Source organism: Rhagoletis zephyria, unplaced genomic scaffold, assembly GCF_001687245.7.
Source record: "Rhagoletis zephyria isolate East Lansing unplaced genomic scaffold, Rhagoletis_zephyria_1.1 Rzeph_scaffold_01837, whole genome shotgun sequence".
Classification (NCBI taxonomy): Eukaryota; Metazoa; Arthropoda; class Insecta; order Diptera; family Tephritidae; genus Rhagoletis; species Rhagoletis zephyria.
In genome coordinates this window covers 72,486-90,185 of record NW_016158921.1, presented here as the reverse complement: position 1 = coordinate 90,185, position 17,700 = coordinate 72,486, and the positions used below count along the sequence as shown (strand labels likewise).

Sequence of the window (17,700 nt, the reverse complement as noted above, 5' to 3'; positions counted from 1 at the left end):
ATACGTACATATAGTATATACATCTGTGTCAAATTCTGAACAAAATATTTAACATATTGAAAGGTTCGTAGAAATATTGCTGAAAGAGTGACTGAAACAAGAGACTCGTGCTACAAAACTAAAGGGTCGATTACGAATCGCAAACGAACTTCATCTGCTTGCCAATGGCTGGTATGGTATTACGGATGGCAACTAGCAAATGAAAGCTGGAACTGAGTGGCTATATTGACAGTTGCATTTTTTTTTTTGAGCCGGGGAAATTTTTATTGAGAAAGCTTCTATTATCTCCAACTCCACAGCATTACATTTCAGTGGCGTTCCAGTTCAACTATGGACCATAATCGACTAAAAAAATTTATTGGTTTATAAATTTAAAAAAAAAACATCATGCTGTCACAACTGTTGTCATTGAGTGACCAAATTTTTAATTAGAATTTCGTGTAGACTGGACACAAATTCGGCAATAGGGAAAAAGTGTGTAAGGTGTCACTACTAAAACAAAGGAGAAAAGAGAACGCAAAACAACAAACAGAAGACTAACGGACATTTACAACTTTGTACACTTAAACATTTACAATGTTTTTTCGAGTTTTTTTTTTCACTTTTTATTATAGCATTTTTCTCAAACAAAATACACAATTTAGAACCTATTAACTTTACTTTTTGATATTTATATGTATTTATGTGGTATGTAGGTATGTTATTATTTAAATTATAATTTTTTTCGCTGTTTTTTGTACATCATTTTTACTAAAGTGGTTTTGTATTTTTTTTTTTTGTTTATTTTGTTACTGTATAAATGTATTGTATGTATTTTAACTTACTGTAGCACTTTAAAGTTTGCTTTATTTTAGGTTACAAAGTTTCATAATAAATTTTCAAATATTTTAATGCATGAATTTCTATTGACTGCGGCTGTATATATTTCACATTCATAACTGCTTATAACTGTAACTATATATGTATGTATTTTGTGTTGTGAATTCACGAAAGTCTTAAATATTTAAGTATATACTAACGGAACATGTAAATGTCGGAAACACACACAAAAAAAGAAAGAGGTTGATTTTAAAGCGCACAGCACAGTACCATTAAACATAAAATGAATTTGAAACGAAATTGTTTACAAGCAAGTTTTTACACAAAAAAATCTATATGAAAACTAAAAAAAAAACGCGCATAAAGTTTCAAGCTTTTTGTTTGTTTTGTTTTTGTTGTACATTAGTTGCATCATTAACAGAAATTAGAGCAGTAAAGCAGAAAAAAGAGACTTTAAATTAACTAATTTTATTTCCTTTTTTATTTATAATATATAGTAATTTGTTTATGACTGACTTTAACCATTTCGCAGTTATTATTTCTTTTTTTTTAATTTTCATATTTATGTATGTAATTGTAGTACTTATTATGTTTTCGTAATGTTTTCTGTTGTTGCCTTTGTTTATGCTTGATTTTTGTTTTTTGCTTTTCATTTTAATATTATTGTAATTGCAATTGTAACTGTAGTGTAAAAAATAAATTACGTTTATTTAGTTTATTTCTTGCCATTTTCTCAATTATTTTTAGTTAATAGTAGTTGTTGTAGGTTGCAATATGTACTAAATATAATTGGTAGTTGTAGCAGTAAATGTTGCTCTTCACTAAATGTATGTATTTATTTTTTTATTTGTATATGTATTTATATGTATCTATTTTAGCAGTTTTAACTTTTATTAACTTTAATTATTATTACTTTAATTTTCTTTTAAATATATTTTTGTTTATGCTGCAAAACATGTTGCTGCTGCTGCTGCGCTGTTGTTGTTGTTTTTGCTGCTGCTGCTGCTAAAGAGGCGGCTTAACGCGCCCATACGTCCACTACTGCCATCGCTGTGCTGCTGCTCTGCTGTTGTGTAGTTGTTCACTCGGCTGTCGCAGCAACTAAGGCTCCCGCTGATTGAGTTTCACACTGAATAGCTGCAGTCACCGCCGGTGCTTGGGACACAAATCACTGTGCTTATATCTAAACAACTAACTTCTACGCCGCCTCATCTACCAAGTTGTGGTTTATAATCGCTTACCGCAGCAGCGAAGGCAGCAGCCGTGCCGTGCCGCTTAACATGCCGCAAGCGTGAGATGCGAGCCAGACGTAGTAAGCTGCAGCCTATGGAATCTTAACAGTTTTGCATGCAACACTAAAAATATATAGCTGTTAATAAATTGCAGTTGTGCAGCAGCATGCAAGCGTTGTGTGCGCTGTTGTGGTGACTGTGGCTGCCACATTTTGAATATTTGCAGTTTGCGTTGGGAATGCGGCTGCGGCTGCGGCTGCGGCGACTTCTGCTGCTGCTTTAGTTTATTGTGTTGTTTTTGTTGCTTTTTCAGTTGTTGTGAATGTTGTTGTTGTTGCCGTTTATCACAATAACAATGACAATGTTGCTGATGACGATGATGGCAGTAATGATCATAAGGACGATCTATTGTATATTGGTGACGACGCAGCCATTGGCAACGACGTCACTCGCATTTTATTCGATTCTATTGCATCGATGCAAGACCAGCCGAGCTGCTGATGTGCGATGAATTACCTAATGTGGATGCCATATCCTGGTAGCTGAACTGTTAATAAATAAATAAATAAATAAATAAATAAAAACAAAAATATTAATGCCTAGTATTTATCAGTGCAATCACTGAAAAACGAAGTGATGTGGGATAATTACAGATAATGCAGGTTTATGAAATTGATATGAAATCCATTCATCTTTTTAGAATAAAACACATTTAACGTTTTTTTCTAGAAATTGTTAAAAAAAATCGCCTTCCTACATGCCGACATTTTTATATATTCCAGTCTTTTGTTAATTTTTTTCTCGGATTTTGTTGATTTAATTTTCCATATATATATATATATTTTTTTTATTATATTTTTTTTTTATTTTTTTTTTTGTTGTTCGAATTTTTTAAACATACCTTTCGTTTTTTATATCTTGGAATTTTTTATCTTAGAAATTTAAAAAAAATTTCAAAAATTTATTTTAAAGTAATTTTTTTTTTAATTAATGTTTTATTTTTAACCTTTTTCATTTCATTTAAAAATTTTTTTGTTTAATATCAAATATTTTATTTTCGATTTTTTCTTCTATAACAGAAAACACATAAATAAAAGTTTCAAAGCTTGCACAAATTTTACAAAAATTAATCCCAACATTTTATTTTGCATTAAATTAAACTCACCTGCGGGAAAAGTGGCTCTTCTGCTATCGAACCTAATGTGCCAGCAGGATCTGGCGGCGTCAATTCCACACTTTCACCGGTAAACTCTGTATCGAAATAGCGTGTATCTGTGTCGGATACCACTTGTGGCTTAAAAGGCGGCGTTATCTAAAAAAAATATTGCGAAAAAATTCGATATTTGAAAAAAAAAAACTAAAATAAAAAAATTAGGCAAATATCAATTATGTACCCTCTTATTCACTAAATCCGTCCAATTAATACTCGCAAAGAAAGGATGCGCTTGTATTTCTTTGACATCATCCTGGCCACCACCAAGACGCTGGCGTGGATCCTTAGCCAATAGGCCGGCAAGTAAACTGCGCGCCTCATCCGATATTGTGCGAGGGAATCTCACCTCCTCCATTAAGATAAGTGTGAATAGTACATCATGATCTTGATTAAAGAAAGGAAGACGTCCACATATCTGTTGCATAAAAATAAAAATTTATTTAAACAAATTATTAAAATTATCAAACAAAAAAAAAGAAGCTACAAACCATCTCATACATGACGACACCAGTACCCCACCAATCGACCGCATGCCCATAATCGTTGTCCTCTAATACTTCAGGCGCCAGATATTCGGGCGTACCGCAGAACGTCTTCGTAGTACGGCCATAGGTGATATCCTCTTTACACAGCCCAAAGTCGGCAATCTTAATGTGACCATCTTTGTCCAACAATAGATTTTCCAATTTTAAATCACGATATATAATGCCCTGAGAGTGTAGGTAGCCCAAAGCAGAAATTATTTCGGCACCATAAAATCGCGTACGATCCTCGGTGAAGAGGCGTTCACGGCTCAGGTGAAAGAAGAGTTCACCGCCATTCACGTATTGCATCACAAAGCAGAGACGATCGTTGGTTTGAAATGAATATTTAAGCGACTGGAAAGAAATTTAAGAGGTTTGCATTTTACGCAAAGTTATTTTAAACAGCTTAAGACATTTTAAAAAGCATTCAGCATACTTACAATTAGGAAAGGGTGATTCGTAGTTTGTAGCACACGACTTTCTGTGATTGTGTGCGCGATTTCATCCTTTTGTATGATTACCTCCTTTTTGAGAATTTTAATTGCGTACAGCTTTGCGGTGGCCTTTTCACGACACAGAATCACTTTGCCGAAAGTGCCTTTGCCCAAAACTTTTAAGAACTCGAAATTTTCAAGTGTCTGTAACGACGAAAAAAATCAAATTACAATGGACGGTATAAGTTGTTTGAAAAAGTTTCTACTTTATGTGTTTTAAAATGAAACTTGGCAATTTTTAAATGGTAGATAAATATTTAGTTTTAGCAATAACTCTTTTGTATTGGCTGAATTGCGGTTCTCAACTGGCGAAAATAAAAAATAGTTTATTAGCATTCGAATACTGAATATTTGGATCGATTATATACATTTAATATTCTTTTTACAATACTTACGACTTTCTTAACGCCACCACTGTTGCGCTTCGTTGTGCCCTGCACGGAAAAACTATTACGTAGTTCCACTTCGGCAATAGATGCCATATCCACGTCAGACATGTCTGTTGAAGTCGATGGTGACATGGCCGTTTCGCCCAATTCACTCAAGCGACTCGCGACGTTTCTGTAAAGAACAAGAAATAGAAGATAATGATAATATACACATGTACATAGATATGGCGTATAAGTAACTTTATTTTCTGCTCATTTTTCATACAACAAAATCTTTGCGTATTTTCATTTCATCACTCATTATTTATAAATCGATTTTCTTCACTGATAACTTGAAATTTTTTGTAACAGAACAGGCTTTAGCACAAATGCAAAAATTTTCGAACAGAACCTGTAATTTTCTAAATTTTTCTTCTATTAAAGTTTGATTTATATAGGAATTGGATAGTAGCATCCATTGAACATTTTTGCCGTAAACCAGTGTTATTTAAAAAATTCAAGGCAATGTAGAAAGAGAAAATTCTGTGGATTAAAAAAAAAAAAATAAAAAAAAAATTTGGTTTACGAGGACGAATGGGTATTAAAAATGCCCTTTTAATTAATTTTAATTTTTTAAGCCTATAAAGTTAGAAGGGCGAAATTCGAGGATGTGTGGAGTGTATATTATTAGTCTTTAACATCTACAGTCTCAATACTGACTTATCCTTAAGACAAAAAAATTTAACCTGCCTTAGTTCTATAGATTTTCTTTTTAATTTGATGTTCCCACGGCTTTTTTACATTGCACTGAGTTTTTTAAATAATTTTTTGTAATAATCATATTTTGCAAATATCAAAGTCCTTAAAAAAACCCTGAAGAAAAACTAATAACGCAGTCTTCCCATATTTGGCCAATAGTTGCGCTAATATATTGGTTCATTTGTTTTTTTTTTTGCTTTTTTTTTTTTTGTAATAAAAAATTAGCACGAAGTGCTTTAAATATGTAGCAAAATGCATTTTGCGGGAACTTCATTGAAAATAGGGGAATTTTTTCAGGAGTTTCGGGTAATTAGCCCTAAGAGAGTTGGCATCCCTGGCTGAGAATCAAAACAAAGAGAAATGTTAATTGGTGACACGCTGAGCAATCGCGTCTAAGTTTCTAGGTAAGGCAAGTCAAGTATAGGTCTTGCATAACCCAGCTTTAAGGGTCCAACTTAAGTTATAGCAAACAAATAATTACAGAGTTGCCACCTGTTTGAAAATTGCAGTTTAAGTAAATTGATAAGACAAAGTAAATATTGCAATATGGCTGTCAGAAGAAACGAAGGCTTACATCCGAAAATATTTTTATGGAAGGTTGTCACCTGTATGAAAATTTTTATTTGATTTAATTGATCCAATAAATTAAATACTGAAATGGGTATCAAACTTAAAATATTTAAGAATAGGGCTGCCAGCTACTTGAAAAATTTTATTCAATTTAAAATGGATGAAATAAATGAAATATTACAATACGGGTATCATACTAAAGAAGATTAAGATTATTCAGTTATATTGATAAGATATGATAAATACTGAATTAATAAAGCTTTGAAGAAAGTGCATAATATTTAGAATCGAGTTATAAATAAAATTTCAAGGATTAAATACATTCGAAAATATACAAAAATACTTTTAAGGCGCAGTGAAGCAATCGGGTATTGCTAGTTTTATAATAATTTTGTTTAGCTAACGGTGTTACGCATTTTCGTCCATATAAAGTTTTAAAATTTTTTTATATGAAAAAAAATCCTAACACCTTTAGCAAGAAAATAAACAAAAATCTGAGGAATTTTTTAGCACTTTAATATACTAATGGCCCTATTCATAAAAAATAAAATACATTTATAGAGCTCTATAAAGTGAAATTTTCAAACAAATTTTCGATTTATAAAACAGTTAAAGTCTTCTTTATTTTTTATGAATTTGGGTGTAAAATTTAATTGGCTCTAAAACTGCAAATAAATTTTTTTTCTAAAAATTCTGATTAAAAAGTTTGAAACTTGTATGAAACTGGGCTTAATCGAATAACTTTCATATGGGTTATAAACTTGATACTTGAACTGATTTTATTGTTCGCTTGGATAGGGAACCAGTTTTTAGTTTTATGGAATGTTGGGCTGTTTTTCCTTTGATGATTGCGAATGTATGAATCTACTATTTGGCCCTAAGTGTTTTAAAAAAATGCGTACAGCCCGGTTCATTTGAATAGGAACACATATTTTCCTCAAGACCCAAGCTTATATCTGGACTTGTGGCCATCAGAGAAGCTTCTTTTTGATCTCGTTTTGAAGAATGATTAATTTTGATTTTATTCCACTTTTTTTTTGTCAAACTGCACGGAAATTATGCTTATTATTTTGATTCACTTGAACAAGTACAAGAATGCGTAATTAGTCCTATAACTGAGCAAGAATGGGCTAAGCAGGAAATTGGAGCCATAGCACAAAAGCTAGATGGAAATAAGCATCTTATTGTCGAGATAGTGGACCAAAATGAAAGAAAAACGTTGGTGTTGCTAACACCACAAGGAAATTACGAATGACTCTATACACTTGTGTTCATAGAATATCAAAAAAGGGCATAAATTTTACTATACGACCTTAAGAATCATGACGAATTTAATAATTATTGTCGCGATTTCTGAAAGGACGAACGTTGTTTGTTTTACCCTCCATGATCAAGAAGAGAGTATGGCGGTATATGCTGCGATTTCGTAGTCCAGCACAGTTAAGATACTATTTCAAGTTTCAAAAATTACGAATAATATATGCAAAACAAGCAATAAGAAACTTTTTTTATTAACATTTGTTACATATTTTCGCACCTTGTTCTTGAATATGCAGGCAAAATTACGCACTACAGGAGTGTTGTTTTCAGATTTCGTCCTATTCACAGGACCTAAACATAATGGAAAATATTTGGAATTGGATGTTTTGTAAAGTTTTCGTGTCAAGCAATCCATGTGATGGATGATTAAGCAGCGAGATGTTCTCGAATATTCAACGCGCCTCTAGAATTGTCTTCCGGATAGCTGTTTTTCCATACATTGGCATTAAGGATGTAGTATACAATACTAAAAGTGTTGTATAGTCGAATTAAAACGAATGGTATGCTTTTATTGATTCAATCTAGTTCTTTCCTTGTGTTAAAGCCTCTGTATTTATACAAGAGTAAACAAAATAATAAGCATCATTTTCGTGTAGTTTGATAAAAAGTGGAATAAAATCCAAAGTAATCGAGGTGTTTTCTTTATTTTCACTACTTTTCTTCAATATTAATCATTCTTCAAAACAAGATCAAAAATAAACTTCTCTGATGCCCACAAGTCCAGATATAACCTATTCAGGTGATTCGGGCTTAGCTAGCTAAATAAGAGTATGTATGTATGTATGTTAATAATAGAAAATTTATATGTAAACACATATGTACATACATATGTACATACATACAAACATATGTAGGTGGTTATTCTCTCACCTGATAGCATCGGTCCACTGTTGCCTTTCGATCTCTTTTTCCACACAAAATGTTCGCTCGATAACGTTCGTCCATTGCAGGCCGCGTATAATAAATGTGAATGGTTTTGGACGATCGACTGTCATAATTTGACAGCCGCGTACTGTGAAATTATTCAATGGATCAGCGGGTGCATTATTCACCGGCGGGCTTTTATAGCCCATCAAAGTGCCATCGTCGCGCAATATGAAATAACGTGAACGCCAGGTTTTTATGTGTTCGCCACGCTTCTGTAGCCAACCTTCTTTCACGATGGTGGCGTGCGGACCACCGCCAAGCGGTTCGTATGTGGGCGAGGTGCCGAGTACGGCTGCTGTGCTGCTGCCGGTCGGTGCAGGTGTGCCACTAGCAGCCATTGTGCGACCACTGTTGTTGCTGCTGCTGCTGCCACCACCACTGTTTGGATTGCTCTGAAAGTAAGTACCGGCAGTAGTTGATGTAGACGCAGATGTTGAAATAGAGCGATATTGTTGGAGCTGTTGCTGAGTCTGTGTCTGTTGTTTTTTACTGTAAGATGCGGGTGGCAATGTTGCAACGTTTAGAGTTACTATTGCGGGTTCGGTTGTGGTTGCGTAGGCAGTGTTGTTGCTACTATTACTAAAATTGTTGCTATTGTTGTTGCTAGTACTACCCCCACTATTGCTGCTGTTGCTGCTGAAAGGATTCGAGAAGCTGCCCACAAAGCTCGAACTCAATAAACCAAGCGCCGATGAGGATGAAGAGACACTTGACGACGCAGAGGCAGATCCTGCTGAAGTGGCCAATGCGGTGGTGCTGACGGCCGGCGTTTTGCCACCACTTGTTGCGACTACAGTTGATCGCCGCGACGAGGAAAACGATAGGTAATTCGTGGTGAGGCCTTTTCGTTTAAACACAAATCACAAGAAAAAAAAACTAAAAAGAAAAATGGCTCACAACAACACAAACGTTGTTTAAAACAACAATTTAACGTACGAAAAATTAAACAGAGTTGATACGATACCGTGACGACGTAAAACTAGAAAAACGGATCACCACAGTGGGCGGCAATGGCTGGAAAAAACTTGGAAGCGGGTAGCTTCAGAGTTCTTTGTGCCTTTATTTCTTGTTATCACTGCAGAAGAAAGCAGATTTCCCGCTGACCGATAGACGCGTCGAAAAATGTTATTTCTCCAGTCGCTTGCTTTCTTTCACACACTCTTTGGTTGTTATTGCTGCGTTGATTAAATTGTTGTCTTTCTTTTTATTTACTTTTGCTCGATTATGCTCTTAACTTTCGGACTGCTTCAAAGTCAATATCAAAACACGACGTCACCGACTTTACTTTGTTGGATGCGCGCGCGCTCTTATTCGTTCAGTGCACTTCGGGTTCTGAAATGGAAATGAAGAAGATATATTCAGTTAAAGAGTCAGGCTGTCAAAAGGTAAACAAAAGTAAATTACAAAAGTACAACAACACAAATAGCGACTACAGCAAAGCAGCGAAACACTACCCAATAAACATTGGGCTTTTGGTTAACAATTCGAAAATGATTGGAAAACATTCTTTTTGAGTCTCACCTGCGATAACTAATGTGGAATAAGTTAGTATTCGATTCGAGAACTAGGCCATTCTGCAGCAAAACCCAACCGTCGTTATCCAATGTATTTTTCCTTCGTTAAGAATTCGAATTTTTATGAGAGAGAGAGAGAGAGAGAGAGTGATTTTCTAATATTTCCCTTCGAGAATGAGCTGGATTTCACTTCCTCTCTTGTTGCTAGGTTTTAATTTTTTTCGAGTGTATTTTCCAATATACTATGAACGTTGGAAAACTAAGTTTGGTTATAAGTTCGTTTTTAGTTCGATATGCATATTGGTCATTTTCGAACGTTCGCCAAAATGTTTATAGGGTAGCGTAGTAACGCGCTGACTAGCGACGAGCTGAGCAGAAAATAATGGCATGAATGCAACGAAACTGCATTGACGCACAACGCACGCTGCAGACAGCACGCAATAACAATAACAACAGTCCCTCCCATCAGTGGCAGTAACTGCAGCCACAACTGCAGCGTCACGCATATAAAAGGCAAAGCTACACATACAAAAACAATAAACTAGTACACACACACGGCAAGTGTCGTTAAAGACGTTGAAAAGCGCAACGCGTAAAGTCTAAAATGTCGCAATGATTCATGGCGAAAAAATTCCCCGCCACAGCGCTGTAATGCCCCGCACAGCACCAGTGCCGTCAGCTCCGCCGCCGCCGCCACCGGCCAGCCAGCCATCCAACCATCACTAATACCATCACCAGCGTCACTGTCAGTGTCCGTCAAGTAAGACAAACACAAAACACAAAAAAAAAGTATTGATGAACCATACTCTAGCCACCAGGCAGCCAGCCAGCTAGCTCAGTAGTCATCACCAACCAAATGGCCGCCACCACCAGTCGCCAGCAAAAGTCAAGCAGCCGCCAGCTAAATGCCATCATCGGCCAACCAGCCAGCGAGCCACAAAGCGCCACTGATCGTTGGCGATCGCTGGCGCAATTGCAGCCCGATGCAGCGGTCCCTAACCCCCCACCCCCCATTGTTTTGTTGTTTTTTGTTTATTTTTATATTTCTTATCGCCTTTTTGTAAGCACTAAATGCAACCGCAAAGCGATATCGCCGCCGTCACCAATTTTTACCGTTGCCCCTAAACCCTGGAGCAACAATTCATATTTTCACTGTAAAAGCCGCAAATATTGTTTTGATGAATTTTATATTTATTTTATTTTCTTTTATTTTTTTTTTATTATGTATATTTTTATCGTATTCAAAGAATAAAATAAAAGAAGACAGCAACAAAAACAGCACAACTGATGGTTAGGCGCCTTGGTGCGCTAAATGCGGGCGTGCTGCATTTTTGGATGTAAAAACATTTGAAAGCGTCAGCTATAAGTTGTGCGATAAGCGCATAGGCGTTGGGAGAAATTGAAATTGTAATATTTTTTCATGAGAAATTAAATGTTTAAAAGCAAAAGTTATGAGGAAATGTATGTATGTAAATATGTAGTTCGCAAAAATGGTGTTGTTTCTAAATTGAAAGCGAGAAAAGGATAAAAAATATAGACACAAAATTAAAATGAAAAAGGTATAATATAAAAAATTATAATAAAAAGTAATAATTTGTTCTATAAAAAATTACAATAATACTATAAAAATATATACATATGTATGTACAGTAGTACCTCGATTCTTGCACATAATGAAAACAGGGCTCGGTGCAAGAATTGAGGTTGTCGCAAGTAGCGAGTATTTTGTTTTTTGTATGAAATAAAAGGCAATTTTATGAAAGAATTTGGTTGGAAAATAAGTTTATTATTTTTAATATGTATTTTAACTCAATACGCTTAAGTTTAATTCGTTCATATACATAAATATAGAAAGACTCACATACTTTATGTGAAACTAAAAAAATTTTTGTTTGTTTTGTGCAAGCTCGCTTGTTCAGTACTACGCTGCTTCTAAGTCTCTGGAGCGTCATAATATCGTCTAAAGAGGCATTATTTTGATCAGCCCATTCTAAGCAAATATTGTATGCTGATATAGTCTCCTGCTGTGTAACTTTCTTCGTATTTACTACCACGTTGTTTGTTTCTTCACCATCAGTAAGGTCACAATTGATACAGGGATCTTCATTTTGTTCAAAAGACTCCAAAATAGGTTCAGCAATCCATTGCTCAATTTCAGAATCGGATATTTGCTGCAATGGTTCTATTTCTTGAAGCAAATTTGAAATTGCTTGAATATTGGATGTATCTTCAACAAGCTGTAATGGTAACTCTGAAAGAGGGATCACATCTTCACTATCCCATTCGGATGTTACCTCAAACAGTTTTTGAAATGATGACTGAATGGAGGTCACATTAACAGCATTCCAGGCATTAAGTTGATGTTTCGCAGAGATTCGTCTATTGTTTTTCCACGGCGAACGATGTCACTTAAAAGGCTTGTTTTGAAGTTCAATTTCGTAAGTCTTATAACATTCTGGTCCATGGGCTGTATAAGTGCAGTACAGTTTGGAGGAAGACACATTACAGATATTTGACCATGACTACTCATTAACTCGCCGTCTTTGGGATGGCATGGAGCATTATCAATAAGCAATAGAGCCTTTTCGGGAAGATTTTGGGCACGAAGGAACCCTTTTACCTGCAATTTTAGGAAATTTAAATTAATAAACGAAATTGTTTACAAACAAAGATGACCAGATGTACCTCAGGAACAAATGTTTTGTGAAACCATTCCTCAAACAAAGCCAAGGTCATCCAAGCACTTTTATTTCCTTTGTAGACAACTGGAATATCCGTAAAATTGTTAAGTGATCGTGGGTTTAATGATTTCCCAATAACCATTAGTTTTACTCTGTGATTTCCAGAAGCATTCGTGCAAGCCAGAAAAGTTATTCTTTCCTTACTGATTTTATGTCCTGGAGCGGAAGTTTCTTTTGACCGCACAAGAGTTCTATCAGGCAAAAGCTTCCAAAAGAGACCAGATTCATCGGCATTGTATATCTGGTCCTTGGTCAAACCTAAATCAGCAATTTTTTTGTTCAGTTTTTGTAAAAATGGATTAACTGAATGAGTCTTATTCGAAAGTTTTTCTCCACATATTTTGAGTCTTCGTATTCAATATCTTTTTTTAAAGTTTGTAATCCAACCATTGCTAGCATGGAAGTCCCCCGATTTTTCCTGAATTTTGGCATGGAGAAACTTGGCCTTTGTTTAAGCATATCAGAAGTGATTGGTAAATTCTTGGCTCGTTGATTTGCAAACCATTTCATCAATGCTCTTTCCATTTTAGGAAGCTCTGCAGGTTTAAACGTTTTTCTCTTCCCAGGACCAGATTCAGCATGCGCCAGGAACCTCCTTATGGTGTTCTTCTTATTCTTAATGCGGTTTATTGTTGACCTGTGCACGTGAAAACTTTTGGCTAAGGCATCGATAGAAAATCCTTCACTTAGCTTCCTTAAAATTTCAGCTTTTTGCTTTATTGTAAGCAACGTAAATTTTTTCCCTGCCATTGTGAGACCGCACTCAATGAAACGTCCGTTAAAACTGATTCAAATGTCCCAAAATACACGTGCGTAAAGAGCGAAATACACCACACAAGCGGTTTGACAAACCAAGCGAAATTTCCCTTTGCTTCAAGCCATTTGTGCTGTGTATGGGGGTGTTTGAAGGTTTGACAAACCGCCGTCAAACCTTCAAACACCCCCATACACAGCACAAATGGCTTGAAGCAAAGGGAAATTTCGCTTGGTTTGTCAAACCGCTTGTGTGGTGTATTTCGCTCTTAAGAGAATTAGCCAATCACAGCAATTCATTTCCGAAATAAATCGGGACTTCCCCGAATTTTATTGAATCTAAGGAACCGTTACCAAAAGCAACAAGGCAATGTCGCAAGTATCGAGCTCAAATTTTTTGGATGTCGCAAGTACTGAGTACGTAATGGAAAAATTTTTTATGTTGCAAGAATCCAGGTGTGCAAGTACCGAGTATGTGCAAGAATCGAGGTACTACTGTATGTAGTGTTAAAAATGTAGTACAAAAAATAAAATAAAAATTGTATTAAATAAAAATATACAAAACAATAAAACGAAAGTGTACACCTTGTTCTAATGTAATATTCACAAATATTATCATGGATAATTTCTTGCATGAGTTAAATATTTATGAAAATATAGTTCATTCTATAATACAGGGGTGGTCAAGGCCGAGGCCGCGAAGAGACACATGTAAATTCTAAATGCTGCAAAGAGCCACAAAAAAAAATAACAGAAACAGAAATTTTAAAAATTCCAATTCATCCTCTTTGACATGTGCAATATTTTTTCTAGCCATGGAAAACGATGAAATCTTCTTTGTTTGAGATCATGTATAAAAAGATGTAGTTTAGCTTCCAAAACTTAAAATAATTGTCATTCTTTCCTGTAGACACAAATTCAACTTTTGCAAATGTTCCATCATATCGGTTAAGAATAATAAGTCAGAAAGCCAATTTTCATTCTCCAATTGGGGGTAATGTTCCGATCTCAAATTGCGTATGTGTATATAAAAAGAATAAAATAAAATAAAATAAAAACAACACTATGGAAAAGAATGTCCAGCAAAGGAATACATATGTATTTTAAAAAGTAAAGAGCCAAAATGCTGTAAGCAAAGAGAAAGTATGAAGGAGCCGCATTTTGCTAAGCAAAGGGCCGCATTTGGCTCAGAGAGCCGCGTTTGCCCACCGTTGCCATAATATAAACCATATGAATCAAAGTTTACACTTCTAGAAAAGTTTCGAGTATGGAGTTTTCAACTTCTCTTATTCACTCCTTTTTTGTTGGTTAATTTTGTTTTTGATATAATTTTTTGCTTTCTTATATGTTTTATGTTTTTATATATATATTTTTTTTTAAATTTTATGTTTATATATATATATATATTTTTTTTTAATTTTGTTATTTACACATACCTACATACATATATTTATAGGTACTTATATGTATGTATGTATGTACTTAATTTTTTTGTTTTTTATACATTTTATTTTGTTTTTATATTTTATTTTTGGTTTTTTATACATTTTGTGCTTTTTATATATTTTATGTTGTTATATATACAGTGAAACCTCTCCTAACGGACACCTCTATTAGACGGACATCTCCCTTGGGCGGACATTTTTTCCTATACCAAGTTTTAAGTATAAATTTCGGAACAAATTGCTCTCTCTTAAGCGGACACTCTCTTGGCCGGACGCGGACAGTTATTTTGCATAAAATTGACACAAAAACTCTATTGGGCGGACGCGAACCTCTTATCAACGGACATTAAGATTTCTTTTCATAACAAATCAAACAAAAACCTCCGTTGAGCGGACGCGAACTCCTCATAGGCGGACTACTAAATGGAAAAAGGGGACTTCCCGCACAAAATGTGATTGTTATGCACACATTTAGTTTGGTTTGCGCAGTGGTTTAGGTTCGTTATTTGAATTGTCAGAAACCCTTGGAGACTGATAAAAACATGAAAACTATTGATGAAAAAGGTACTGACACTGAAAAAAATTAAAAATAAAACTTACGTCAATCGACAATTTCCCAGTTTTTTATGTAATGAATCTATGGTTTTATGTAGTTTATGGACTAAAATGTAATATTAATTTTTATTTTGTTATTACTTAATATTTACTANTAATGAATCTATGGTTTTATGTAGTTTATGGACTAAAATGTAATATTTATTTTTATTTTGTTATTACTTAATATTTACTACCGCACATAAATGAAATGTGCATTTTTGAAAAAATACATGCACATTTTTGTTTGAACGATGTAATATCAATATCTTTTATTCAAATAAGAAATAGTGGCTATTCAATTAATTAAAACGTTAAAAAATTATAAAACAGGCTTCCCCTCCATTAAGCGGACACCTCTCTTGGGCGGACAAAAAATGACTGACGGTGAGTGTCCGCCCAAGGGAGGTTTCACTGTATATTTAATTTTTATAAATTTTATAACCATTTTTAATATTTCTTATATATTTTTTTTTAATTGAATATTTAATATTTTATATTATTATTTACTTATCTAACTTAAAAAAATTTTAATTTGATTTAATTTTCTATTGTTGATTTTTTTTTTAATTTTCTAATAATTTTTTACTTACTTTTCCGAAAGTTTCTTAGATTCACGAAAAATTCCCAAAAACTCCCGGGAAAAATCCGTATCCACCAAATACCAAAAGATCACAAAAAAAATAAATACGAATAATCTTAAAAAAACCTGAACGGTTCTGGAAAAATCCCAAAAAAATAAGCCAAACTTTGCCAGTTAATTTAGCCTTGAAAAATTCAAATCAAAACTAATCTTTTTTTTTTTAAATAATAATACTAAAATTTTTAAGTCACGAAGAAATTATGTTCTAAATAAGAGCGAGGATAATGGCATCTTCGAAAAGCAGTGCAACAATTCGTTATGCAGCAAGTCTTTCCAGCACACTCCCTTCATCTGCCACCGCCAACGATTGAGTACCACTAAAATACTTTCAGGGCAAGAGCGACTGAAACGATTCGAACAACATGAGAGGCGATGAAATCAGATGGGATAATATAAGAGATGAAGCACAGATCTGAATAACCGTGCTAGCAGTTACAAGGACCAGCCAGGATTGGGCTCACGACGCTAAACCAACACGGAAACATTGCATTGGGCCTCGGCAACAGAATATTATGTGTTAAGATATAATCATTGGGAAGATTTAGTAGAGACTACACTTTATGAAACCCCCCAAAGCCTGCCAAAAAGGCATTTAACTCTAGTCCCAGGACAAGATCGGTCGCATCTAGAAACTGATTACGAGGATAATTGAGATTAGAAGAGTAGAGCGCAGGGAAGTTCTACTATGCAATACCACGGAGAAAATATTTGCATATAGTTTATATAAATATAAGCAAGTAATCTAAATTCTCTAGATCCGCTTCCAAATGATCGAGACTGCAAAAGTTAGGGGAACAAAGGTCTGTCGCTCAATTAAAAAAAAAAAAAACAATAATAATAACAGTAATATGCACTTTCATCTCAAGTATGTATGTACAAGAAAATTGACGTCAAAAAAAAAAATTAGCTTCACAGCCATTCAAAGTTATCGAAAGTCTATTTCACGAACATCTCGATGACGCGTTATAAAACAAGTGCATCTGTACTTGCAGCATATGTGCATACATATGTAAAACTAAGCTGCCTATAAACCAATTAACCCTTTCATTCCGCTATTCTTGCTAATTTCTTCCGCATGGAATTTATTAGCTTAACTAAATTCACGTTAAAGGCCTGTATGCAGTTCTCAAGAAAAGCTAAAATTCCATACAAAATGACGTACAAGAAATGGCTAAGAAATTTTCTTAAGTCAAATTTCCTTCAGGCAGTACGCAGTTCTTAAGAAATTTGCTACGCTTTTTACTACGGTTTTCTAAAGTTTTTTGTGAAAAAAGAGCAAAAGGCAACCCAGGTATGCAACAGAAATATATGCCCGTTCCATTATTTCTTGAGGAAAGAGTGAGGCAACAGGCTGTGAAGTATCAAAAATGTCAAAATTCCTTGGACACACACACGAAATAATGGCAAATTTTTCTTGACGGATTTCTTGAGAGCTGCATACCAGCCTTAAGGCGTAAATATTTCACACTACAAATGCAAACACATGCACATCCCTGCATGCATATGTACATTTTCTACACATGGATATGCAAATAGCGTATTTTCCATTACCTCAATTGTTTGCTGATATTCTTATTACAAAGCGGAAAATGACGCCACCGACCTTTGTAAATCATCAAATAAAAGTGAAATGTTGCAATTCGTTAAGTAAATTATCAGTATGCATTACNCTTAAGGCGTAAATATTTCACACTACAAATGCAAACACATGCACATCCCTGCATGCATATGTACATTTTCTACACATGGATATGCAAATAGCGTATTTTCCATTACCTCAATTG

General features: G+C 34.5%; 2 protein-coding genes and 1 long non-coding RNA gene across 5 annotated transcripts; all 3 read right to left on the bottom strand.

The window, feature by feature from the left end:
* Positions 1-237: 237 nt before the first annotated feature.
* Akt (AKT serine/threonine protein kinase) lies at positions 238-9,240 on the bottom strand. Of its 2 annotated transcripts, XM_017619326.1 has the most exons (8): positions 9,191-9,240; positions 8,170-9,067; positions 4,678-4,843; positions 4,229-4,426; positions 3,753-4,142; positions 3,446-3,679; positions 3,217-3,363; positions 238-2,598 (listed from the first exon to the last, which is right to left on the bottom strand). In XM_017619326.1, exons 2-8 carry the CDS (start codon positions 8,562-8,564, stop codon positions 2,518-2,520), a joined length of 1,611 nt encoding a protein of 536 aa, XP_017474815.1. In that variant the 5' UTR covers positions 8,565-9,067; positions 9,191-9,240; the 3' UTR covers positions 238-2,517. The 2 variants fall into 2 exon arrangements, with proteins under 2 accessions (XP_017474815.1, XP_017474814.1); XM_017619325.1 differs by having other exon boundaries at positions 8,170-9,234.
* A 193-nt stretch (positions 9,241-9,433) lies between these two features.
* LOC108365326 (uncharacterized) lies at positions 9,434-11,249 on the bottom strand. Of its 2 annotated transcripts, none has more exons than XR_001847910.1 (2): positions 10,547-11,249; positions 9,434-9,558 (listed from the first exon to the last, which is right to left on the bottom strand). It is a non-coding gene; the product is annotated as an uncharacterized LOC108365326 (long non-coding RNA). The 2 variants fall into 2 exon arrangements; XR_001847911.1 differs by lacking the exon at positions 10,547-11,249 and adding an exon at positions 9,748-9,889.
* Positions 11,250-12,069: 820 nt separating this feature from the next.
* Positions 12,070-13,006, bottom strand: LOC108365328 (jerky protein homolog-like). Its single transcript, XM_017619328.1, has 3 exons — positions 12,869-13,006; positions 12,426-12,794; positions 12,070-12,360 (listed from the first exon to the last, which is right to left on the bottom strand). The coding sequence occupies exons 1-3, from the start codon at positions 13,004-13,006 to the stop codon at positions 12,070-12,072; spliced, it is 798 nt and encodes a 265-aa protein (XP_017474817.1).
* Positions 13,007-17,700: the final 4,694 nt, after the last annotated feature.